The 24,810-nt window shown below is 47.8% G+C and overlaps 1 protein-coding gene and 1 long non-coding RNA gene across 2 annotated transcripts in view; both read left to right on the top strand.

Annotated features, from left to right (window-relative positions):
- Nucleotides 1-6,977: 6,977 nt before the first annotated feature.
- On the top strand, nt 6,978-12,487 carry LOC120511315. The gene is made up of 3 exons (XR_005629694.1): nt 6,978-7,109; nt 8,655-8,809; nt 10,189-12,487. It is a non-coding gene; the product is annotated as an uncharacterized LOC120511315 (long non-coding RNA).
- A 544-nt stretch (nt 12,488-13,031) lies between these two features.
- Nucleotides 13,032-24,810, top strand: part of TOP1 (DNA topoisomerase I) — a 65,982-nt gene continuing 54,203 nt past the window's right edge. Inside the window, exons 1-2 of the mRNA XM_039728126.1 lie at nt 13,032-13,201; nt 13,698-13,722. Of these exons, the coding sequence (XP_039584060.1) occupies nt 13,169-13,201; nt 13,698-13,722 (58 nt within the window). The 5' untranslated portion in view covers nt 13,032-13,168. The remainder of the gene's footprint in view (nt 13,202-13,697; nt 13,723-24,810) is intronic.

Genomic DNA, 24,810 nt, shown 5'->3' with positions numbered 1-24,810 from the left:
CAGCCCTGGGATGGGAAATGCTTTTGGAGTGGGCCCAGCAAGAAAGATTTCTTGCACTTTGGATCTGGATGTTCACCTCCAATAACCAGTGGCATCCCTTTACTCTTCCTGAATTAACAGACACAGCTCCCTTCTCTTCCCTTCCCTTCCCTTCCCTTCCCTTCCCTTCCCTTCCCTTCCCTTCCCTTCCCTTCCCTTCCCTTCCCTCCCCTTCCCTTCCCTGGTATCACAAGTGAGTGTTTGCTGCTGTTTTGTGGCCTTTGCCCAAATGCACATGTATAATGCATTTTAATCTGAAATCAGTATCACTCAGTTTTCATTTTCAGTTGGATATTTCGTGCAGTCTGTGTGTGTCCTGAGCAGAGGAGGGGGACTGGGGTGCAGTGGTTTGGGCTGTGTGTGAGCCCAGAGCCACAGGGCTGCCTTCATCCTGTGCACAAGGTAACCCCAAACATGCACAGCCCCACACCCTGGTCCTGTGGTGAGTATCCTGGAAATTCAGAAGCACAATGTCTAATCCATTTCTGAATTGCAAAAATAAGCCCTTTGACATTGATCCTTCAGGATCAGTTTGGCTACCAGTGGGAGAATCTGGCAAGGATTCATGGTCACAGAGCACATGCAGGTGGTGCTTATTTGGGCCATTCTACCAGTAGCTTTTAAACCAAGACAAATTTCTTTATCTGAAGACACTTTTTTTTTTTTTCAGCAAAGAGATTGTCTGAGAATGAAGCTGATGATTTAAAAAACAAAGAAGAACAAAAAAAGGATCTGAAACTGCTCGGACTATTTTCAGTTGCCAAGATGAATGAAACGTAAAAAAAATTAAATGGGCTGCAACTTTTGAATTCTAAAAATGACCAGTCTGAAAACATGAAAATCCAAGCAGGTGCTGTCAGCTGCAGGCACTGACAAGGCAGGCTCCTCTGCTGGCAAGTGGTGGAAGATTTCAGCAGGCACACATGGGACAACTCAAACCTGCTCATCTGCAGGGCTCTTTAATTATCAGGGGAGACCAGAGACACGTTAATGCTTTGCTGTTGCTCCTCATTCCTGGTTCCCAAGGCTGGAGGCTGCTGATGGAGCTGCCAACAGGGCAGATCAGACCCACAACCCTGCCACAGAAGGGTGCAGCAGAGAGCAGCAGAAAAGGAGTTAATGATCAAGGGAGATGCAGCTCAGCCTTGTGCCTCCACACAGTCTTCCAGCCTCTCCCTTGTCCTTTTGGGACAAGGAAAAGTCCTCCTTGGGACTTTTCCTCTCTTTTACCTCAGCATGAAGCTGGGAGAAATTATCAGGACAATTAGGGGTGTGAGGACAGACAGCCTCACCAGTGTAATAAAACCTGGTGAATTAAAGATTTCTACTTTCCAGAGCCAGCATCCCCTCCCACCCCAATCCAGGAGAGGAAGCCGTGCACAGTAATTCAGAAACAAATCTGAGCTGCCCATTTCAAGATGTGGCTCTGGATATTCACTTTCTAGTGTGCAGGGCCACCATGGGGTGTGCATGGGTGGGTGGAGGACAGAGGGCAGGACCTGTGAGTGCACGTCACTCATGGCTGAGCCAGCTCGTGGTGCCATCCATGGCAAGAAGGGGCTGCTCCAGCACGGATGGAAGGACAGCACTTATCCCATAGCAGGGGAGACAGCCAGGCTCCTCTGGGCAGCAGCACTAGGACCCAGCAAAGCCCCTTGCAGCACAAAGCCCATGCTAATCAGAGACTGGAGGCCCCAGAGGTCATGGAACTGAGGGCTGAGGAGATTTCCAACCCACTGCACTTGTATTTGGGGCATCTCCTGCCTTTGTCAGTGACTGTGACCATCAGCTGCTCCCAGGGTCACGTCCCCATCCCTGCCTCAGGACAGGGGTGTGATGGGACACAGTCACACTGACACTGGTCCATGAGACAGGAATAGACTGAACAGAAAGGGCAAAAGCACCTTCTCACCCACAGATGTGGATTTATGCTCAGGAGCCAGCAGTAATTCTGCTCTGGCTGAAGCAGAAAACCCTTCCCAGAGCCCTTTCCCTCTGTTCCCTTGCTCACAGCAATTTGGGTTGGTGCTGATCAAGTTCATTATGTTTAAGTTACCTATCAGGCAGTGCAGTACACGGTCCTAAGCACTGTGACCACGTCTGACTGCCCCAGGGGTGCCTGTATGGGCCTGGATGTGCTGACAGCTCTAATGCTCCTGCCCTGGTGACCATACAGATGCACAAACACAGCAATGGGGCTTCCAGAGGCTTTGCTGAAGTTTATTAGTTTTTATAATGGTCATGAAAATAATTGGATTTCAGACACACGCCAGCAATTTGGTACAAAGGAGAAAAAAAATGAGGCCAGATGAGGTGTAAATCAGGAGTAACTCCAGGGCAGCTGGAGAGGTGTGAGCAGAGCAGGGAGAGGCAGAGAGGCAGAGTTCAACAGTGATGTGGGGTTTGGGAAGATCCCAGAGCCCATCCTGGATGAAATTACCTGGCCCATCTCAGTGAGGAAAGGGATGATGCTGGAATGCCTGGGCCAGGATCTGCACAGGCCCCCAGTGACTCCACTCACACCTTGCAGGTGTCACAGCACTGTGTGAGATGTGGATTAGATCCTTGCAGGCGTTATGGACACTGCTGATGGCCATGGGCACTGGCAGCACTTGCCCCACTGTCTGCCCAGCACCCGTGAGCTGCTGCCCAGCTCCAGGCTGCCACTCTCTGCCAGATGGGACCCTCTCACCTTGCTCAGCACCCATCCCCATCCTCCCTCAGGGCTAGCAATGCTGATGGCAGCTCCTCTCCTTGCCAGCTTCTCCTGCAGGATTTTCCCTCTGAAGCTCTTCAAGGAGGTATCATCACCTTTTCCATTTTGCAGCAGGGGAAACTGAGGCACTGAGGAGCACCCTCAAGAAAGCGAGCAGCCAGAAGAGCCTGCAGTCTCTGGGGCTTGTCCTGTGTGCTGGCATAAGGGGGTTTTCCCAACACCATTCCCTGCTGTGAGCCCTTCCCAGGCCTGCTTTGGGAAGACCAGAGCAGGGGTTGGGATGTGCTGACCCCAGGCAGGGGCTCAGGGGCTGAGCCGTGCCACGAGCAGTGCAAGCAGCAGCTGACCTTGAGCTTTCCACCACAAAGCCACCGATCCTGTTCCCCTGGCTCTGTCCATGCACACAGGCTCTCCATGCCAGCTCCATCCCAACAAAGCAGTCCCTGTTCCTGCTCCATTCCCAACTCCTCCCCTAAGCTCCATCCCAGCCAGGGCTGGATTTATGAATGAGTGCCCTGCTCTGGTGACAGCAGGCCCTGCCGGCCTGGGGTGTCTCACTTCAGGGAGGAGGCACAGCAGGATTTCTGACATCAGCAGCAGCACAGGACGGGGATGGCAGAGCTTTGGGGCGCAATACCTGCACCCCACAGAGGGCACAGTGCCACGCTCCCCTCCCAGCTCCAGCCTGGCCCCATGCCCACTTGTTGGGAACTATTTTGGATTACAACTCGTGAGCTGCCTTGTGCCAGGTTGCCAGCTGGCACCGCCGCATGGGAAACAGCTCCTGAGTCCCCACGCCCTGGCACAGCAGCACAGGCTGTGTGGGTGCTGCTTCCCTCTGCTACGCTGGGCTGCACACTCCAGCCATGTGAGGGCTTTCCTGGGAGAGAGGCATCCCCACTGGAATCACACTGGGACCTCGGGCAGGCAGGCAATTCCAGCAGCTGGCCTGCAGCCCTTGTGCACCCCCAGGCTCACGCTTTGTGATTTTACCAGCAGCTAACACAACACAGATGAAGGATGGCTGATTTCAACACGCTCCTTGCAAACGAAGACGCGGCACTGGCAAAGCACACAGCAGCATCACACGCTCGAGGCACACCGTGTAAACCTGACAGTGACAGCTTGGTCACTTGCCCAACACCTCGTGTGCCCAAGAGCTCTGCCCATACTCCTGGGAAAACCTTTCCAGCACCTCTCTGAGCCAGGTCAGGGCTCATCAGGATGCTGTCACTCAGACACTGAGCTCTCTTACATCTCAAATGTTTTCTGCTGGGGTTGATGCTCAGCACCCACAGCTTCCCAGGAACCAGCATTTCACCCTGTGCTTCCAGACCACACTGGAAGTGAGTGGCTGCCCTGGTGTCATGTGTCCCCTTCCCTCTGCACGTCTGGCTTGGGACCCTTCCTGGAGCTCTGTGAACCATAACAAACCTTTCTTGCTGCTTTCAGAGTGGCTTTGGCTCAGTGTTGTGCCAGCAGCTGGCCCAGTGTATTTGCATTTATTTCTTCTGCATCTTGATTGTTCTAAGTATGATCATCAAAAAACAGTTCCCAGCACTGCAGGGGCTGTGGTCTTCATGGGCAGAATGAATGGAAATTGCTGCTCTGTGGCATTCCTGTACAGCTCCATCTCCAACACTCTTTCTTCTGCTCTGTCTGGAGGGTCTTGGAAAAGGAACAAGGAGCAGCAGCAACCCGAGCTGAGGCCCAGCTTGGAGGTGAGAAAGGAGCTGGTCCCACCTGGGTGGGTTCTCACTTGGTGCCTGGAAGCAATCAACAGTTGCATCTCTATCCTCTCCTGAACCTTTCTTCCTCCTCCTATCGCCCCCACAATGTCCCTGCTGGCTGCTCCCCTCGCAGCCACAGAGCCTGGCTGCAGCAGCTGCCATGGGCTCCTGGAGCCTCTCCCGTGTCCCTGGAGGGAAATATGTGCCCCAGTCCACAGCAGCAGGAACTCAGGGAGACCAAGGACTAGACAAAACCACTATTTCTGTCTTCCCACTCCAGCTCCAGGCTCTGAAGTGATACTTTCCCATGGGCTCCTTGTTTCTTTTATTTATTTTTTAAAGCTTCTTCACATCCACGTGGCTGGGCTGTGATATGAGCTATGCTTTGCTTTGCCACCAGGCTGCTTTCCTACAAACACACTGCTTATACCAACCCTACAGAAAGATATTTAAGCCTATATTTCAAGTCACATAGAGCTGGATAAACCTCTCCTTATAATTACAGCTGCACATCCTTGCTTTATTACCTAGAGTTAATACTGACATATCTCCTTGATGAATTCAGAGGAGCACTGCCCCGATACAAGCCTTAGGAAGTCATCTGCTGTCTGTGTCACAGCCTGCTGCCAGGAGGTCTTGGGGCTGCAAGAAACCCTCAGACACATTAAGAAAAGCTCCCTGTCTTGAGAAGGGCTGATCCTGCTGCCAGCTGCCTGTGTGAGTGCCCAGACCAGCTCTACCCCCTTCTCCAAGCAGACACCAGGAGCTGCTTGCACAGAGCTCCTGTTGTTCTGGGAACAGTAGCAAAAGATAAGCATCCTCATCAGCATTGGACAGAGGCTTAGATTAGGTCAAATACCATTTTAGCTAGCTGGTGATCCACATCTCTGAGCTGTCTCCACAGCATCTGGGCTCTCTAAAGCAGTGATGATTTTTGCCTGGCTATCTCTCTCTTATTGACACAAATGTTGAGTCAGACATGGATGGTACAGACCAAGGACTCGATCTGCTGGACAACCCTTTTTCTAGCTATGGTTTGTGTGTTTTGCCTTGCTCCATCCTGCCCAACCCAACAAGGACATGTTGTTGAACAGGGTTTAGAGGTTACCACCATAAGAAGTTTAACCCACCACCTTGACACAGGGGGTGATTGCAACTTCCCTCCTCACCACTTACCTGCCCCTTTTCTGGCTTCATCCAGAAAAAAAAAATCTGTATTAAAGGAAAAGCATTGTTGTTGTTTTTGTTATTTCATTATTATTATTGCTGTTGTTGTTATTGTTGTTATTTTTATTAAGCCAGCAGTTTGTTTCTCTGACCCAAAGATGTAATTCACCTGCAGTGTAAGCTTCCCTTAGCACGGAGGAGTGCTCACATAAGGTCTAATCACTGATCTAATTAAACTGATTTGCTGTTGTGTTAAATCAGTGCAGCTATATTGAGCAGATCAGGTCTATGTTTCTGTTCCACCTCATCTTAATAAATGATAATAAAAAGCACCTCCAAGACATCATTGCGAAGAATTTAAACAGAAAGTTACATTTATTATTTTAAATCTAGTTTCATTATTTCTAGGCCAGGGATTTTTGAAAGGAGGTATGAAATCCTTGGCCTTGACAATATTCATCTCACATATTATCAAGAGCTCTACAGGACATGGAAATATTTCTTAATGTTCCAGAAGGGTTTAGAGAGTTTAAAAATCTAAATTCCAATGAAGATAACAACCCTCTTTTAAAAATAAAACGGCATGCCAAAAATGTCATTATTTTAAAAATCAGTTCCATCATTATTTTCATTCATATTTTGAGATTGATTATTGTTTCCTTATGAAGTATCTTCATTACTTCCTCCTTGACAAAATTACATTAAAGTAGTTATTTCCACTTGAGGTTTTGGTGGATTTCCTGATCAAGGGTTCATGCTTTGGCTTTTGTAGCTCTGTTACAATACTAACATTGCAAGTTATTTTAGGAAAGATTTATGATCCAGCAAAAACCATGATAAATGCATTTAAAGCCAGTGATAGGGACATTTCTAAGCAGGGCTATCTATCATACAGATTTGGCCATTTGATTTTCAAAGCCAGCAGGATTTTCGTATCCTGCCTGACAGCAGGACAGCCCTAGGCTTAGACACTAACATCCCTCCAAAAGCTCTCCAGCCTGTTGTGATGCTGCCTGTGGACATGGCATCTGGCTGTGACACGGAATTCACGGTTAGCACCAGGGTGCAGATGCTGCTGGGTTCGCTCTGTGGGGTGAGCCCCACAGAATGAACAGCCCTGACATGTTCTGCCCCTGCTGATGGTTCACCACATCCTGGTATTAGTGCAAGGATTTGCACCCAGGCTGGACCTAGGCACAGTTTGATGGCCTAACCCACCTCCAGGGAGAAGAGGGACCTTAACAGACCCCACCTGGAGCTATAGCTGCTCAGTGATGGAAGTATTAATCAGGCTGATTAGCTCAGAGCTGAAAATGCTGCCACTACTTTGGGTCACTCTCACCTGATCAGCAGAGCATCCCATACCTGCTTTTCTCACCCATCACCTCCACTGGCACAGAGGAACTACGAGCTTTCTCTGCCAGATGAGTTGAAGCACAGAGGGCCCAAAAAAGAGGGTAAGTTACAATAGACCCTCCTTAAAGCAGGGGTTTTACAGCCCCAAAAGCAAGGCTGGTCTCTATCTCACCTTTACCAAGTGTCAATTCTCAAAAGACTTTCTGTTCTATTTCTTTTTGTGCCATGAGGGTACCAGAGTACCCAGAGCTCGGGAAGAGCCGCAGAAGAGAGCTGAGGCACTCGGGAAGAGCTGCCAGTGCCTTTCTGGCTGTGCAAGGAGTGTGCTGGAAGGGAAGGGATGCAGGGTGGGATCCCCAGACAGCTGGGTGCACCAGGCAGGACAGCGCTCCTGGGGCCATCCCTGCCGTGAGCACAGACACCAAGGGAGAGCTGTGCCAGAGCAGGAACAGAGCGGACCCGGGAGCACAGGGCTCTCCTTCTCACTGGGAAGTGCCCCAAATTGCACGGGGCCACCAAAGCTTATAAAGCCATTAATGGGGCCACATGTCACCTCCTGACTAAGGCCTGAGCAATTCACACCTCACTCGAGCTTTCAAGTCGAAATGCACCCGCGTTTGGCCGCACTCCTCTCCAGCCTGGAGGGCAAACCAGCTTAAGGTGAGTTCCCCACATTTTGCCGGGCTCTCTTCTACTGAGTTTTCCAGGCTAGGCTGAGTTTAGGCTGTCTCAGAGCCCTCCAGCTAAAAGTAGATTTTTTGGCATGGGACAGGAGGGTGATGGCAACTGGCACGTCACAGGGGAACTGTGCCAAGAGTCTCTGCTGAATTTTCAGTGCTTGTCACTGACTCGAAGTCTTTAAAGGCTCCTTTTCTAAAGTGTTCCCGAGTTCAGCAGGGCCAGTCTCTGGGATACGTCTGGACTGGCACTTGGAGTGACGACTATCAGAGCTCCCGTGGATTTTGGATGGGTTTGGGCTGCTTGGATCTCCTGGAGCTGGGCCCAGCATTCTCCACATGGCGCAACTCCAGAAATGGAAACAGTCCAAGTGAGCAGTTTCTTTCCCAAAATGGGGATTCTTCTCTCCTTTGGATGGAAAACAGTAGACACAGGAGAAATATTATCTCATTGTACTGTGAAGGAGAGTCGTTTATTAACTGTGGATACCAAATTTAACTCTGGGTATTTTTTAATAGCAGTTCTGATGTGAATAGAAATCCTTGGGAGCTTTTCCTTGCAATGTCAGGAATCTGCATCACAGAATTATGTCACATTGTGAGAAACAGCCACTGAAATCAACTACAGGAGATAAAAGTGAAACCAGCTAGCCTAAATTCATGCGAAATTCATTCCAGGGGCACGGATTATATGAAATGGCTCCTTATCTCTGCTATATTTGCAACATGTGAACGCTCTAAAAGAGCCATCCTATTGCCTCCCACGCCTGCCACGTTATGCAAGGGTGGCTTTTCTCACGTGCTCTGGGGCTCCCAGAGCGCCCACGCTTTGCTGCTGGGAGCCCCGGGGTGGGGTAACCTCCAAAAACCGGCCACTGCCTGCTCTGCACGGCAAGATGAGGAGGCCAGCCTGAAGAAAGGTGTTGTTTATGGGCTTATTGGTTTTTTTCTCATTGTTTTCTCAAGCAGGAGAGTCACTTTTATTTGCTAGGAGCAGGAAGGCAGTGAGGCACAGAGGAATATTTGTGCCTGACTGCATTTGGTGTTACACACTGGCCATGCAGCAGCCCCAACCATCGCGGCAGATGTGTGTATGTGCTTGGCAGTGTCAGCTGGAAATCCAGGTACGTGCTCCTTGGATTGTGATCCGAATGTTCTCCTCTCCATTACACCAACCTCTCTACCACTGCTGTCTCTTATCCAAAGCAAATGAGGACATAATGAAGCTCAAGTGATATCAGCTATTGTTTTCTAACTGGTAATTTCCCAGGACTTCTGTAAGCTTCTCCCATCCCAGGTGAAACTCAGTAATTAAGACTGACCTTTGAAAGCTCCCACTTACAATCGTATCTGCTGGTTCTGCTTAATCTGCTCCCTTGCCTTACATATAAAACTGTGAATAATTGCTGCAGTTTATTAAAGTGCACTTCTTTCAGAGCACTGAGATCATTTAGTTTCGATGCACCCGACAGTACATAATAAGTATGAGTGTTTTGAGCAGGTCATGCTAATGAAAAATGAGTGGGGAGTCGTGTATCTGACTGTTCCTATTTTGTACCAGTGTCACTTGGTTCTAGAGGCAGCAGGTTTAGAGGATGACACCAGTTGGGAATCCTGCACATCAGGCAGGTCTCTGGCTGTGAAAAAACCATACAGTAGTGATAGAAATATCCAAACCATAGCTCTTACAAATGACCTGAGACTAAAAAAATCACGACAGGCTCATAAAAATTAGATTTTTGGGTTTAAATGTGTTTTGTAACTGGCTCTTTTTTACCTCTTCACAAGTAAAATGCATTTGTTTTGTATTCAGATGGAAGGAGTTTGTTGCTTTTTTTTTTCCTCCTAAACATAAATACTAGAAACTGGATGCTGCCTCTGACAAAAGCAGAGACTTTTACAAAATTATATTAAGAAAAACTAAACAAGTGGACTTGGATATGTGGGACTACTAATAAAATTGCATGTGTTGGCAGTGTTGTGCTCTTCCTTCTTCCCTCCAAAATAAGCTCTAAGGCCTGACCTTTTGATACTGTAATCAAAAATACCAAGACATGAGTGTATTTAATTACCACTGGCTTTTGCTTTCAAACTTGAAATGCATCATATAATCAAATATAAAGGCGAATTAACTGAAGGAACACAATGCAGATGGCTTCACCTGAGGCTAAGGGCAAGGCTTGGAAAGAGGGCTGTGGAGGGTTTAGGGGTTTGGATGTCGAGGTTTCTTGTGTGGGTGGTCCACAAGAGTGGGGACTCGGGCTGGAGCACAGTGTAGGATCCCATCCTGATACAGGACTGCACAGCTGGCCAGGAAAACAGCACCCACCTCCCTCTCCCAAAACATGCACCCTGAGCACAGCATGAGGTCCCCAGTGCACCAGATAAATCAAATCTCGCAATTCACCAGGATCAAGAACTGGAGGCTTTTCTACTGGTTTTGTATCCTGGGTGATTTATGGTTTAATTTAAACACATAGTTTCCAGCTGTTTCTTTTTGCAGGCAATCACCTAGGCTACATTAACCCGATGGTGATGTACTGGTCCCAGGGAGCCCTGGAGAGAGACCACAGCACTCCGAGGTGTGAACTCCCCCCATTTATCTTGTTGGGGTGTGCACAGGCTCGCCAGGGAAGCAGGTCCAAGCACGTTAACCCCTCCACTGCCAGCCTCCTCTGTGGAAAGGGATGGTTACAATCAGAATCTCCCAAGCCGGATGGGATGCACAAGGATCACAGAGTCCAGCTTCCACGTAGGACAACCCCAAGAATCCCCTGTGCTTGAGAGCGTTGTCCAAATGCTTCTCTGACTCTGGCAGGCTTGAGGCCACGACCACTTCACAGTGGTGTGTCCTGTACGAGCCTTCCTCTCCTTTGGCAGAGCCTCCCGTGTGCCAAGGGATGCCAGCGTGGAAGGAGGTGAGGGAGGTTCAGCCTCCTGGACGGTGGTGCTGCTGCTTATAGGTTTGGAGATCAGAAGTTTTTTTTATCACACAGCTCGTTGCAACAGATGGGGCCACACAGGTATTCCGGTTTAATGTGTTTTGAACAAGCTGTATATTTCCCTGCTGTTAGAAGCCCTTTGGGTTCTAACAGCAGAGCAGGGGCTCCCTGCAGGAGTCCTGTGGATAGGGCTCCTATCATAGCCCAGGATAACCCTATGGAAAACTGGGGACAAAAGGGATCACACGGCATGGCTGGGTTTGGGAGGTGCCTTGGAGCACACCCAGTCCAGCCTCGCCTGCAGCAGGTCGCACAGGTTTGTGTCCCGGTGGGTTTCCAGCAGCTCCAGAGGAGGCAGCTCCGTGCGGCAGATGGGAAGCGATTCCTGGGAGGCACTCGAGCACGGCTGTCTGAGCTGCAGGTTCCCCGTGGTGTGAGAGGGGTTTGACATTCGAGCAAGGTTGTGCTCGTCACCAATGGCTGTGGCACTGCTGCCGCGGGAGTGGTCCTTGTCAGGACCCGAGACAGCAAACTGGGAAGCTCCCTGTTCCTTCCGAGCTCTCCCACCCGGCTGCCAGCAGGCTCCTGCCGGCAGCACAGCGCTAAACCCCTCGTGTGCCGGTTTCGGGGCTCTGCTTTGCAGCCTGTGAAGGTGGCAGCTGCTGGAAGGGGCCGTGCTGCCTTTCCCTGCACAGGGCTGGCTGCGGCTGCAGCGTGCCGGGCATGGTGGTGGCTCCTTGTCTTGTGAGCAGGGCTTCTTGTGGAGGCAAAGATGCGAGGTTTAAAGTGAAATTGCTGCTCCAAAGGAAGAGCTTTCAGGAATTTCTAATGTTGGAAGCAGGAGGTGCCAGCCCAGGCTGTCTCAAAAGACAGAGCCCTGCAGCCCTGGATGGCAGTAAGGAGGGGCTCAAACCCAGGGCAAAGCCTGCTTTCACCTCATTCTTGTGAGCCAGGGGCACACACCTCTTCCCGGCGTCTGAAACAGCCCTTTCATTATGTTTATATTTAAAAATCTAACAGTGACTAAAGCAGTTTGCATAATAAACAGCTCCAGAGCCAGAAATATTTGCCTGCTCTCGGTAAAAAAAAGGAAGTCCTCAGATCCTCTTCTGAAGACGGTAAGAAAGTGACAGAGTTTTCCCTTTGCAGGATATAAATATGCAGTGCAAATAGGTGGCTGCTGTCACTGCTTACATTTTGATGTATCTCTTCAGATAGCCTGGCAGCGCCAGGTTATTTTAGTGTCAAATCAAAGCTCTGGTTGTGTAAAGAAGCTGAGGAAAGGTACAGTCTGTGTTGCAGCAGAGGATGGAAGCTCCAAGAAGACTGGAGGCAGTCCTGTGAGACACGTACCAGCCATGCATACTAAACCTGCCATTTAGTACACCGACAAGAACACCGTTTGTAAGAGCTGCTGCGGAACAGAAATAAATGTCTTCGGGTTTGGGTTGAGGAAGGAGGAGTGTTTTTCTAGGCAGGCACGTGCTTCATTACCAGATTACCTAAAAGAAAATGCAGCTTTGGCCCCCTTTTACCCTCAATTTCCTCTCAGGAGAAAGAAATTTTAAGAGCCTGCTTATGCCAGAAGAAAAACCTTGCGGGCTGATCCCTTTTTAATGCTCTTTTATGCAATGCACCAGTGCTGTCCTTGACTCAAACGAGTCAAGTGAGCCCAAAGCTGCCTGATCTGCATCCCCCATCAGCATCTACCCGTGCTTCCCGCGGCCTCCGCACCCCAGCCCGGTGCGGCGGCGTACAGAGACGGGCAGCGAGGGGTCAGCCACAGAGATAACGAGGGGGAACGGTGCGCACTCGCCTCCCCTCACTAGGAAATGCTCTAATTGCCCACGAGCTGGTGCCTCTGGGGGTTGTGGCGCGGCGGGACTTCAGGAGAAGCCCTGAGGGCCGCACAGTGCTCGGGGGCTGCGGGGCCGCCGCTGTGGGGTTACCGCGGGGAGCAGCCGGACCGCCTCCCCTCAGAGCAGCCCGCCCGCCATGCGGCTCCGGGGGCGGGGCCTGCGCGTGGGGGCGGGGCTTGTATGCAAATACAGCCGGCGGGGCGGAGACACAGCGCATGCGCGCTACGCGCACGGAGCAGCACGGGTTCTTACACAATGCACCGGGCCGTGCAGCCGCGGGGAGGGGGCGGGGCCTCGCATGTAAATGAGTGCCGGGTTTTGCCGCGCCATTGGATGAGGGAGAGGAAGGGGCGGGACCGGATATGTAAAGCAGCGAGCCGGCGTAGCGCACCGTGGGGGGGGGGCAGCGGGTCGGAGCGGTCACGCCGGCGGGGCGTGGCCCGCATGCAAATCATGCCGGTTCTGGGGGCGTGGCCCGGATGCAAATACGCGCGCGGCCGCTTCCCGCCCCCTACCCGGCCGTCCTCGCCCCGCCGCTTTAAAAGGCGCCGCGCCTGCGCAGAGCGCCGAAACCGGGACTTAGTCTGTTACACAACCGCGCTGCGCTCCCCGCGTCCCGCTCCGCCCGGCGCTCCTCTGCCCGCCGCTCCTCCCGCTCCGCCCGGCCGCCCGCGCCTCCGGCATGAGCGGGGACCAGCTGCACAACGATTCCCAGGTGAGCGCCCCGTGCCCGCCCGCGGGGCGCGCTCCCGGGGGACCCCCGCCGCGGTGCCCGCATCTCCCCGTGCCGGCCCTGGGCTGGCCGCCTCACCACCCCCGGTAACCCCAGCGCGGGGACCGTGCCCTGCGGCCGCCCCCATAAGTCTGGGCAGAGCCCTGTCAGCCCAGCTGTCCCCCCGCGGTGGGATGGGGGGCGGTGGGAGCGGGGACCCGCGTGTGACCCCCGGGCTGGGCGGAGAAGGGGAGCGGGCGGCTGCCGCGCTGCCCCGGCTCGCTGCCCTTCGGGGGGCTCGGGAGGGGTCCCCTCATGAGCTGCGCGGGGCCGGGGGGGCGCTTCACCGGCTCCCCCATCACCTTCCGCATCGCGCCGGGCTTTTCTCATTTAGTATTTAATTCCCCTCAAAATGCGGGTGAGGGCGCGGGTGGGGGTCCCCCGGGGCGGCGCGGACCCGGGCGTGCTGACGGTGTGTCCCTGTGTGCTCTCCCCGCAGATCGAGGCGGATTTCCGAGCGAACGGTGAGTGCGGCCCCGGCGCGCCCCTCGCACAGACATGGCGTCCCAGAGACTAAGTCCCGGCTCCGCGCTCACCGGCCCCATTGTTCCCATCGAGCTGCCAAAAGCGCCCCTTTCCCGCCGGGATCGGGCCCCCCCGACCCCCGCCGCCCCGAGTGGGGGCACCGCAGGCCCCCGATCCGAGCGCAGCGGCTCTGCCGGGGTCGCCTTTGGGCCCCGATTCCTCCCTGGAAAGTCGCCTTGTCGACGGTCGGGACTTAGTCTCTGCGCCATTTTCTTTTTCTCTCTCTCTCTCTCTGTGGCTTTTCTCTCCTTCTCCTCCTCCCCGAGCTGCCGCCGAGCCGCCTCTGCAGAGGCACCGGGCCGCCATCCCCGGCACCAGCCCCTTGTAACCGAGGGGAAAGCAAAGTTTTTAGCTAAAAAAAAAAAAAAAAAATTAAAAATCCCAAGTCGCTTTTTTTTTTTTTTTTTTTAATCGCAGGCTCCCTCCCCCCACTGCTCCCCGTCTCTGTTCCTTTGAGGGAATCCCTCCCTTCCCCTAAAATGAAAGGTGATTGCAACATGTTGCTCTTTAAAAGAAGCTGCTGCATCCATTTTAAGATCAGTCTTATTTTCTTCCTGGCTATTTAAATGATGTGACTTTACCTTGTTAGATGGGTTTTTTTAAATTAAAATAAAAACCTACGTTAAAAAACCCAACAGATCATAGTGTAGACAATTCCAGAAAGGTAGACAGCATCACTTTAGGGACTTTGCAAGCTAACTTCATTTTGTTCAGAAACATTTACAGCACTCCTGTAATTTTATATATGTATGTGTATATATATATATATATGTACACAATTTATATATAATTTGTTGTATATGTATATATTTATATATGAATATATATGCATATCTGTCTATATGTATATTTATATTGATATATATATACACAGACATACAATATTATCTTTTCTAATCAGCCTGACTGCTAACTTTTTCTGATAATTTATTCATTTTTATAGGAAGCGAGCTAATTGCAAGTTTGCCTCATTTGATAGGTGTCAAATTGAAGGGCTTAAATAGGGTGAAGGGTATACAACCAACCTTTGTGTGTGTGTATTACTGTCACTGTTTGGGATGTGTGAGGAGCTCTGAGCTGTCCCCTGACTACTGAGGTGAGAGAGAGGACAAAAAAGGTGGTTGAAAATATCTGCTTGACTTATAGTTACACTAATTTTTAGAATGCTTTTCTGGATGATGTCCACGTGCCTGGTTGCTTTGTAGGCTACTGAGTGTAAATATTTACAGATCTACGCTTGCGAGCACCTTTCGTTCTGTCAGTTCATTGGCATGTGATTGTGTGTGTGCAGCAGGGGCACACAGCATTAAATATGCAGGTTTCATTCTGAATTTATAGTGGGGCTCTATGAATAATTTTTATCAGGAAAAAGGGTGCAGTGGATTTCCTAAGAAGTACGGGTGTAACTCTTGAAGCATTTAAATATAAGCTTATATAGGAATGCTTGTAGCATTCTTGTGCTAGAAAACACTTGCTTCATCTAAGGATCACATTTATTTAGGGAAAAATACTCCCTGGTAAGCTTTAGTTATTTAGTTCTGCTGTACATAGGGGAAGTGATGTATATTTGACCTTTTGACTCCATCTTCCAGTGAACCTTTCAGAGGGATTTTTCTCCTCTGTTGTGACCATGTGCTGTTTTATTCTTCTAAGAGCTTTAGTCATACAGCTCTTAAAACTCCTGTGGTTTTTATTTCTACCATGTGTTGAAGGAATTCAATACAGAAATTCAAAGTAAGACACCTTGACAGAAAAACCAAATTCCTGGTAAATCAAGCACACCCTACAAATCCATAGCACCAGCAGCAGGCATCAGCACCCTTTCCCTCCTACTGTAATTATTTGTGGCAGTCATGTAACATCATTGTCATTGATCAGAGGCCCCTAAACCCCAAAACCCTTTTCAGCACTGGAAGGTACGTGTAACCCTGTTAGTCTTGCTAGGGGAATAATGCTGCATAGACACTGGACTCTCTGACCTTGTGACCACCCTTGATCTCCCTGAAAATCTGTCACCTCTGCTTGCTCTGAGCCTGGTTTCCTCTGCACAGGAGCTCTTTGCACTGGTGCGTCGGGAATTGTCACATGCGGATGTGGGAACAGCAGTTCTCCTTCAGACAGAGCACCGAGCCTCTTGCTCTTATTTTCTTGGTTTTTGATCCAATTTAGTGGCAAAGATTAGGAGTGGGTGATAGGAATCCCAAGTGCCCAGTTTTTTTCCCCCCAGATGTTTAGAATTGATTTGTACTTCGATTATTGTCAGGCAGCGCTAAACAGTAGAGCCAAACTCTCCTTTTTTGGCCTCCTGTACTTCACATTTGGGGGAAGGGAAGTTTTTCTGGGGGCTGGTACTGACTCATTCTGAGTGTTGAGTGTAGCAGCAGTAAACATTTTTGTTAATAAAGAGTGTTTGGGGTGACTTTTGGCAAGTGTATCAGTAATAGGGCAGCTTAAGCACTTTGAAACTTCCTGTTGTAATTAATGTTCCTATCTGGGTCAGTGGACACACTACCTCGGGTTGTAGTCACACAAGTTGTTGCAGCTGCAGTGCGTTGGGTGGACCTGCCCATTGCAGGTCAGCACGGTGCAGCCGGGCTGTGGCTGGAGCCTGGCTCTGGTTACACGCCCGTTTCATTGACAGCAGGGTGGTGTGGGTGTGAGAGGGGGTGCCAGCAGTAAATACGTGTTCCTGGCTGTTTCTTGTCATTAAATAGCCAGATCACTCTAAGCAAGAGTGTCCTGGGCAAATTCCAGCTTGAGTAATTGCATTCCATTTCAATATCCAGGTTCTCCCCCCTTTTTGGCTGTAGTGGGTATTTTTTTCACCTTAGCTGTATTTTTAGTATCCCTACGCATTGCAAAGAATTTTCCGTGTTCAGTCCCAGCAGTGCCTGTTTGCAGACCATGCTGAGAGCAGCATTGTGCTGAAACAGACAGTCTTTTCTGCAAGTAACATCCTTGCAGTCTTCAGCATTCAGAAGGGAAATGGAGTCCAAAACTGTTGTTTCCAACTAGAGCTTGGATGCTGAAAATGTCCCCACCTCCAGAGATTTGGATTCTATTGAGTTTTGCCTTTAAGAGCTTTGTTACTTAGGTTGGATGTAAAAACCTCTTACTACTGAGGGCAATGAGACTAAAAGCAATTTATCTTGACTTTGAGCTCTCCCATTGTGTTTGCAGAGTGCAGTAGATAAAAATTACTTTTGTTTGCAAAATAATCAAATTGCATTCCAAAACTACTAAATTCTACTAACTGCTATTAGTGCCTCGGATGCTCAGCAGCCTGTGATCAGAACTTGTGTAAAATCCAGAACTGCTCAGTGTGGAGACTGAGGACATCACCCCAAGCAGTGCTTTTTGCTTCCAGTTGATTTGGCCAGTAATGTTAAGATGCAATTTGAGGTCAAGTGACCATTACAGTGCTTTAACAAGAGTCAAGTGTGAATTTGTCCAGCCTCACAGAGGTGGCTTCTGGAATTCAAACATGTTTCAGGGAGGAGCTTGCTTTAACAGTGAGTATTTTTTTGGAGAAAAAACTGAAGCCCTTACTGCTGCAGCATCTTATCAGGAACTGACAGGTTTTTTTTGTTGGCCCAAGCTCTCATGGGGCATCTGTGTATTTATCAGGCTGGCAGCACGAAGGAATGAGCAAGAGGGAAATTCAAATTAAATAACAGGAGTGCTGAACCAAATGCCTTACAAGTTAAGGAATTTCAGCACGTTTTGTGTTTTGCATTAAATTCATGTTTCATGTATGACAGAGCTGTGCAATAAGAGGTGTGGGTGATTTAAATGCTAACAAACTGTAGAGCAACACAGCAGAGATCTTTAGGATTTCTCAGTGGTTGTGAAACAGTCTGTTGGAGACCAGATTTGTGCTTCCTTGCTGCTGCCTTTGCTGGCGCCTTCTGGATGGGTGAGAGTTTTTTGAAGGAGAGCAGGGCCACTTCTGGCATAGGGCTGTGTGTACCTTAGCACTGCTGTTAGAGCCACTGTGCTAAACAAACTGCACGGATTTAGGAAGCGTGAAGGCACTGCCTGTGCTCTGTGTGTGTGACATGTCAGGGAGAAACTGTCTTTTAAGTTCCCTGGGAACACGTCTCAGGAATGCTTTAAATGTCAAACGTTTGGCAAGGGATCCAAAGTACAAAAGGTAATTAATAGTATTTAGGTGCAGATTGATATCTCTGCTGAAAATTTCCTTTGCCTTTTCTGTGATACATGGAGATGAGAAGCCAGAAGAATGTAGCTTGTTCCTTCCTTGCATGGCTCCCTGCCTTCGCTCCAGACTGCAGTGCTGCTGGTGAGCCTGCATTGTGGGAAGTGCTGCCCACAGCCTCAGAACAATACTTGGGTAGTTTTAAGTCTGCAACCACTTAGGTTTTTTTTGTTTTGTTGTTTGTTTTTTTTTTAATTTCAGAAGTATTTTACATAAGACACCAATCTCTGCAAAATTTCTTAATTTTGTTTTTGTGTTGATTCTCAATATGTTCACAGCAATCTCTCTCAGGGCTTTTTAGGATATGACAGCGTAGCTTCACTATGGGAATTTTCAGATTATGATAGGTGAGAGTACTCTGAATTAAATTTATCATTCATGACACTTCTCAGAAATGTAAATAAACATATTGTTGGTAAGCTGTTCTTCACTACCATGTGCTGCATAAGTTAGTTGCATCTATTTCCCCCAGCAGAAGCCTCAGAAGGGCTTTGCTAAAGACCTTGAGGTGTGTTGTGTTAATTGTTCTGACACATTCAGCATTTAGGTTAAAACTTAATGGGTGTCTGGTGGGAGTGGAGAGTTGAGTGTGTTTCTGGGAGCTGCAGCCGATTTGTGTTTTTGTTAAAACTCAGCAGAATTACTTAAATGTGCTGGAAGATGTGTTTCGGGGGTTAATGGTCCGTGTGTTTCTTCCTCCTGGCAGGTTTTCTTAAGATGTTTCTTCTTCCACTCCAGTGTTAAGCACTCTCTGTTATTAATGTGTTATCGGGGTTTCTTTGTTTGCTTTTGTAAAACATGAACAATTTTGAATGAGGGCACCTGTGTAAAAGTGTGCTTTTTTTACATGGCTTCATGTAAATTAGACACACAGCTCATAAATGTGATCAAGCACAAATCAGATTTAATTTCATTTACAACTGTGACTTCAGATATTCGTTAGATAGTTCATTGAATTCCAACCTCCTGAGTTGCACTGTCAGCAGAAACTGCAATAATATGTAATTATAGCAAGTACTTAACATCTCATTGACTCAGATTCCTCTGTTAATGATTTCACTGGATTCCTGTTAAAGTAATACCTGCTGAAATAGCACAAGCCACTGCCCTGTTAGAGGGAGGCTCCAGGTCAGATTCTTCCTGGTGTTGTAAATTTCTGTAGTTCTGCTAAAATCAGTGGAGCACTGACAATGTATCTGCTTTTTTGTTACTGGACTGCAGGGATGGGCTTTAATGTCACAGTGACTATTTAAGAGAAATACAATTTAACCTAGGAAATCATTGCAGATTTTTTTTCCTGTGGCTTTTAAAGATGGGACAGTTTCTGTTTCAAGTCCACTTGAGCTGGTTGTGCTGATACAGTTTCTCATATCCTTGTAGAGCATGTAGAGCATTTACAAATATTTATTGGCTCATTAAATTTAACTGATTTTGTGGCTTCCAGTTTTATACTGCTCCCCATTTTATAGAAAAGCTCACTCTCCAAAACATGGCAGCAAAATCTATTTAGTGTAATATATTCTGCTTCTGCCTGGGTTTTTGAAGGTCTGTGTCTTAGCTTTCCAAATCTGAGAGAAGATAGTCGATGCTGAAATCAGTGTTTATTACCTTGCTGCCCTGGGACTGTTCCTTTTGACAGAGCATATGACACATCTGCCTGCAGGACTCTCTGTTCTGTGCTGTTCAGCACTGTCAGCGTTCAAATGTGGATCATCTTTAGATTTCAGAATGGTTCCTCCTGGTCAGGGAATGAGAGAAGGATCTGGGCTTGCTGTGCTTTCAGCAGCAAGTTTGCTGCTGTTCTGCTCTTCTGAAAAAAAAACAGTAGAAAATAAATTTAAAACCCAGTTCATAGCTGCAGTAGGATTACTCCTTTAAACAGTGTTCCCAGTTACTGTTGTCCTTACTCTGCCAGTAGCTGCCTGCTCCAGCGAGTTCCTCTGTGTGTGCTCTGGTGGCTTCCACTGTCCATCACTGGTAGAACACTGGAATTGCTACAGCATGAGGTGCTGTTCCAGGCAGAGCAGAGAGAGCCTTTTCTGCTGCAGGCTCCTGCTATTTCCTAGCTCAGCTGAACACGTTGTAGTAGTGGTTTCCCGGTGTGTATGAGACCACAGTATTTTTAGCACAGCGTTTGTTCAAAATGTCCTGGCTGACATAAATGCTAAATAGTTCCAGTGGATTTAATGAGGTTTATAGTTGGAAATATTTTCATCTTGAATGCTTGCTTTTTAAACTACTGCTCTTAGTCAACTGCTGTAATGTCTTGCGGTGTTACAGCAAGAGTTAGGACTTTTGGAAGGTGATGTGAAAAGAAAGGGTGAAGTTAATTTTGGATTCTTGTGACCTGCATGTATAAGGAGGATTAAAAAATTGGTTTTGGCTTCAGAAATATGAGCATACCTGCATGTTCTCAAGTGGAAATTTGGTTTCTAAATTTGACTTCTGTAGCTGCTCAGCTGATAATCAAGTGAGAGCTTCAGAGTTGAGAATGAAAGTGGAGAATGTGGAGCAGTAGTCAATCTTCCTGAAATTTGTTCTTTTGTAACATGTACTTAGCATCAATGTTTCTCTGACTTCTTTGAGAAAAAATTAGGATTTTTTAAAAATGCCTGTCTGTGTCAGCAGGAGTGGTGGCAGGAAATACAGTTTTGTGCCAGTCCTTGCAACAAACAATAATCTGGGAGATCCTCCAACTGGTGGAGATCAGACTTGATGCTTTTGGAGACATGGGAGACCTTGGCAATTAGTTCTCTATTAATATTAATGACAGAGGTGGAGTTCTGTAATGAGGGAAGATGAGTAGAAGGACAGTGGTTCAAGTAAGAATTGCCTCACAAATTTTCTAGTGCTGTCACAGAGTTCTGGTGATGTTTCCCATCATCTCAAGGCCCGTTTCTCTGCTGGAATAAAATACTGCTGCTTCACTGGGGAAGTTCACCTTGTTTCATGGCTGTTGCTTGAGTCTGAACAGTTTCCCTCGAAGTTGTTGCAGCAGTAGTTCAGTTTGGAAGAATGACTTGCACTGACAGCTGCTCTGGGCTTGGGATCTGCCTGTTCCCAACATGAAGGAGTCCCAAGGACGGCAGCAGTGAGCATGCCTTACTCCTGTCTTGGGAGGCTTTGGAGGCAGGGGCTGGAAAATGTCTGAAGTGCTTGTCTTGATGGGATGGGGGCAGTGCAGGCTCACTGGAGCACAGCAGGAAGGTTAGTGTAGGTGCTTGTCACTCAGCCTCAGACAGTGTCTCCTCAAGAAAAACACCCTGCATCTCCACCTGGAGTACTTAAACCCCTTTCTAAGATTGAAGGTGTTGACTTCTGAAATTGGGATGTTGGCAGGGTAAAGAGGGACACCATCACACTGTTGGGAAGTGGTTTTAATTGGAGGCTCCTGTCAGTCTCAGAGAGACAAAAGTTGCTTCCCACAGAGCTTCCGATCAGTAGAGGTTTTTGGATTCCTTATTGATATTTTTGACGTGAGTGTATTTGTTCATATTCACAAGCTTGCCATATGCTTTGTGCAGTTGTGAGCTGTGTGGGTGTCCCGATATGTATTTTTATCTTATACCTTCGTCAGAGAAGGAGCTTTTTGGGGAGTGTTAGCAAGACAATGGCTTCCTTTTCTATCAGTATTGCAAAATGCTGAGCCTCACGGTGCCCACCAAAAGATGGAGATTTTCCTTCATAGTTCTGCCCAGCATAGACATGTTACAGACAGATGGACATTCATGGAATTCAGCTTTGCAGCAGAGTAATTCTGCAGCTGCCTGTATCTTTCCATCACTGGAGAGAGATTGATTTCTGCCTCAGGAAAGCTTGGAGTGTACTTGTAGCTTCACTAAAATATTTTGATCAATCTGTGTAACTCATCTTTGGCCATGTCCATTAAAGTCATGTTCCATGGTCGGGATGGACTTGTGTCCTGGTTTTGGGCAGGCTGGAGTTAAGTTTCTTCATAGTAGATGGTACAGTGCTGTGCTTCTGGATTTAGTATGAGAATAGTGTTGATAACACACTGATGTTTTAGTTGTTTGGACAACTAGCTAAGTGCCTGCTAGGTCTCATCAGCTGCAGTGTACAGCTGACAGTCTCTTTCACACATGCAGCATTCAGCACATAGTGCAGCTTTATTTGGGAGAGAAATACTCTTACATTCTCAATGAAGGCATAGTTCTGGTTCTTCAAGATGTCCAATTTTTTCCATAATGCTATTTTTCAGTGATTTTCTAAAAATAAGACCCTGGTGGCTTTTATTCCTTATTGCTCGTTTTGTAATCCCAGTCATTGATTTGCATAGTGTTACTAATTTTTGCAGCAAGGATCTCAGTAGTTGAATATTTTGCTGTGCTTAAGAATAAATGATAAGAAGAAATGAAATATGAGATCTGGTGTTGAACATGCATAAATTGCATACAACTTTTCTGTCTAAAACCCACTGTTTGGCTGCCCTGAAATAAGTTTTACTGAATGCTTTGGAATTTCTGAAGTGTTGGGCTCACTCTACTACTCAGTGCATGCAGCAGGAAATCGGAAGTTGTCTTGTTTCCATCCAAATGTCTTGTCAGTTTGGTGCAGCTAGATGTGTGGCAGTGTCTGAAGGGAATAATTTTAAGAGTTTTTAAGAACAGTGTTTTTAGACATTGGCTAGAGACATGGCTTCATAGTTAAAAAGTCAAGAAAATAATTCCAAGGCATGGAGCAATCCCCAAGTGCAGATAGCTTTTTAATTTTTTCCTGGCATTTGTCACATACTCTGCTGTGTTGCCTAACACAGCTTCTGACACACGAGAGCATGAACTTGCAGAGTGTTATCCAGAACATTTTTTCTTTCATTTGTCACTTCTGTACACATTTTCAATTGAACAACATTGCAGCAGCTTTTCCTGTGTATGTAACATGGAATAGATGACCTGTACTTTAGGGCCAGGGCAATGTACTTTAGTTGAACTTTTTATTGATGGCAATATTTTACTACTCAAGGCTTATCCTGGTATTTGAACAAGGGCCAGACTTGTCAAAACAGCTGCTCCTCTTCCTCTGAGGTTGCACTTTCTTGTTTTGCAGAGGTGGCTTATGAAGACCTTTTGGGAGAGAAGTCACTTCAGGATTTTTTTCCCCTTTAAACTACAGTGTCTGTTGCAGATTTTCCAGTAGCTGGAGGTAGAGTTAAGAAACTTGCAGATCTTCTAAGTAAAAGGCAGAGATTTCTGGAGTTAGGGTTTAAGCACAACTTGTAAGCAGAGTTTCAGGAGGAGAAAAGTACAGATAGTAGCAGGAGACAGACCCCCTGTTACATACAGTCTCTCTGGAGACCTGATAACCAGGTGGAGGGCTGTCTTCCTTCATCTGCTCTGCAGCAGATGCAAGTGGATGGAGTTTGTGCTGTCCTTAGGGAGATTAGTAGCTGATAAGTTGGCAATTCTTATTCCAGCTTCTGGTTTGGTGCAGTGCTGCCTTGCCAGCTGTCAGCTTGTCTGGAGTGCTTGGTGCTCTGCTCAGGACATGAGGGTGAAGGGTTGAATGTGAAGAGAAACTCCTTTGAAGCTGAAGGCAGGAAGCACCAGGGAGGGACATTTTGTTACTCATGGATGCTGTGTCTGGGTTTAAGGTCATCTGTGCTGTACATTGTTATCTTGTCCTCAGGCCATTTTGTTTAAATAGGCAACACAATGGGGAAAGAGGGAGTACTCTGCTCTTCTCAGAGCTGGAGAAACCAGAACATAGTGGAGTGATTTTTTCCAGCACAGAAATAGATGTAAAGCTGTCTGGCTAGGATGGAGATTCACTTGCTTCTTGGACACTTGCTTCTGACTTTTAATTCCTTCTCCAGCTTAAAACTGAGGTGCTTATCAAAGGGCAGCACATAGGAGAAAATAAAGGAGCTTCTCTAGTTTTAGCATAGTGTTGTATGCAAATCTCAGGAGCTAAGGTGGGCATTTTTTCTGTGGTGCTATATTATTTTACAAATACTTGTGATACAGTACAGATTAGAAACGTTGTGTGGAAGGTTCTGCAATTAGTGAAATCACTGGATTTGCAATAGGGAGACAGTGTCTTCCTGGTTTGTGTGCAGGGTTCTGGTACCAGGTACGTCAGTCTCTTGCAACATACAGGCCACCTTGCCATGAGTGTCTCCTAACTGGGCCTGGAGCAATAGGAAGAGCAAATTATGTCTTCTCCCAGTTTGTGAATGCTGGTGAGTGTGTGAGTAAGATCAGTTTTTGGAAAGATAAAATAGCTGGGATGGGCAGGTACTGGTTTAAACTTGCCTTAGGAAGGCACCTTACAAGTCAGACGAGCACTCTCCAGTTTAATCCAGCCTTTTGGGAAATGGGAAGCTGGAGCTCTTTGGAGATCCATGTGAAGGGGATGATTCATTGCAACACAAGCAGCATGTACAAAATGGAGGGATGAAGGAGAGCTAGTGACGTACTCTGAGGTTTGTTCTCTAGAGTTAATGACCACCAGATGGGGAATAAAAGGCAGCCTGCTTTTCTTTTGAGGACCGGCAATGTCACTGAGTCTGTTAAAATGTGCTGTATCTGTGGTAATGCTGCTTGTGCACAGCAAACCCTTTGATGTGTGGATCAGAGTTAACTTTCCTTGCTGGTGTTTCCCCTCAACACTTGGGTTTTAGCGTGGGTTTTGGCTGAAGATGAGATTCTTGCAGTGTGATTTACAGAGCACTTCAGGAATACAGAGCAAAAGTCTTTGAGTGCTTTCTGCAGTAGAATAAGTAAGGTGCAGGTTGTGTTCCTGTGCACAGCCTAAGTGCCCAGACACCCAGGGGCAGTAGGTTCATGTGGAC

This window comes from Passer montanus, unplaced genomic scaffold (genome assembly GCF_014805655.1).
Source record: "Passer montanus isolate IOZ18808 unplaced genomic scaffold, ASM1480565v1 scaffold64, whole genome shotgun sequence".
NCBI classification, from domain to species: Eukaryota; Metazoa; Chordata; class Aves; order Passeriformes; family Passeridae; genus Passer; species Passer montanus.
The sequence above is the reverse complement of the archived record's forward strand: the minus strand, read 5'-3'. Positions and strand labels throughout refer to the sequence as shown.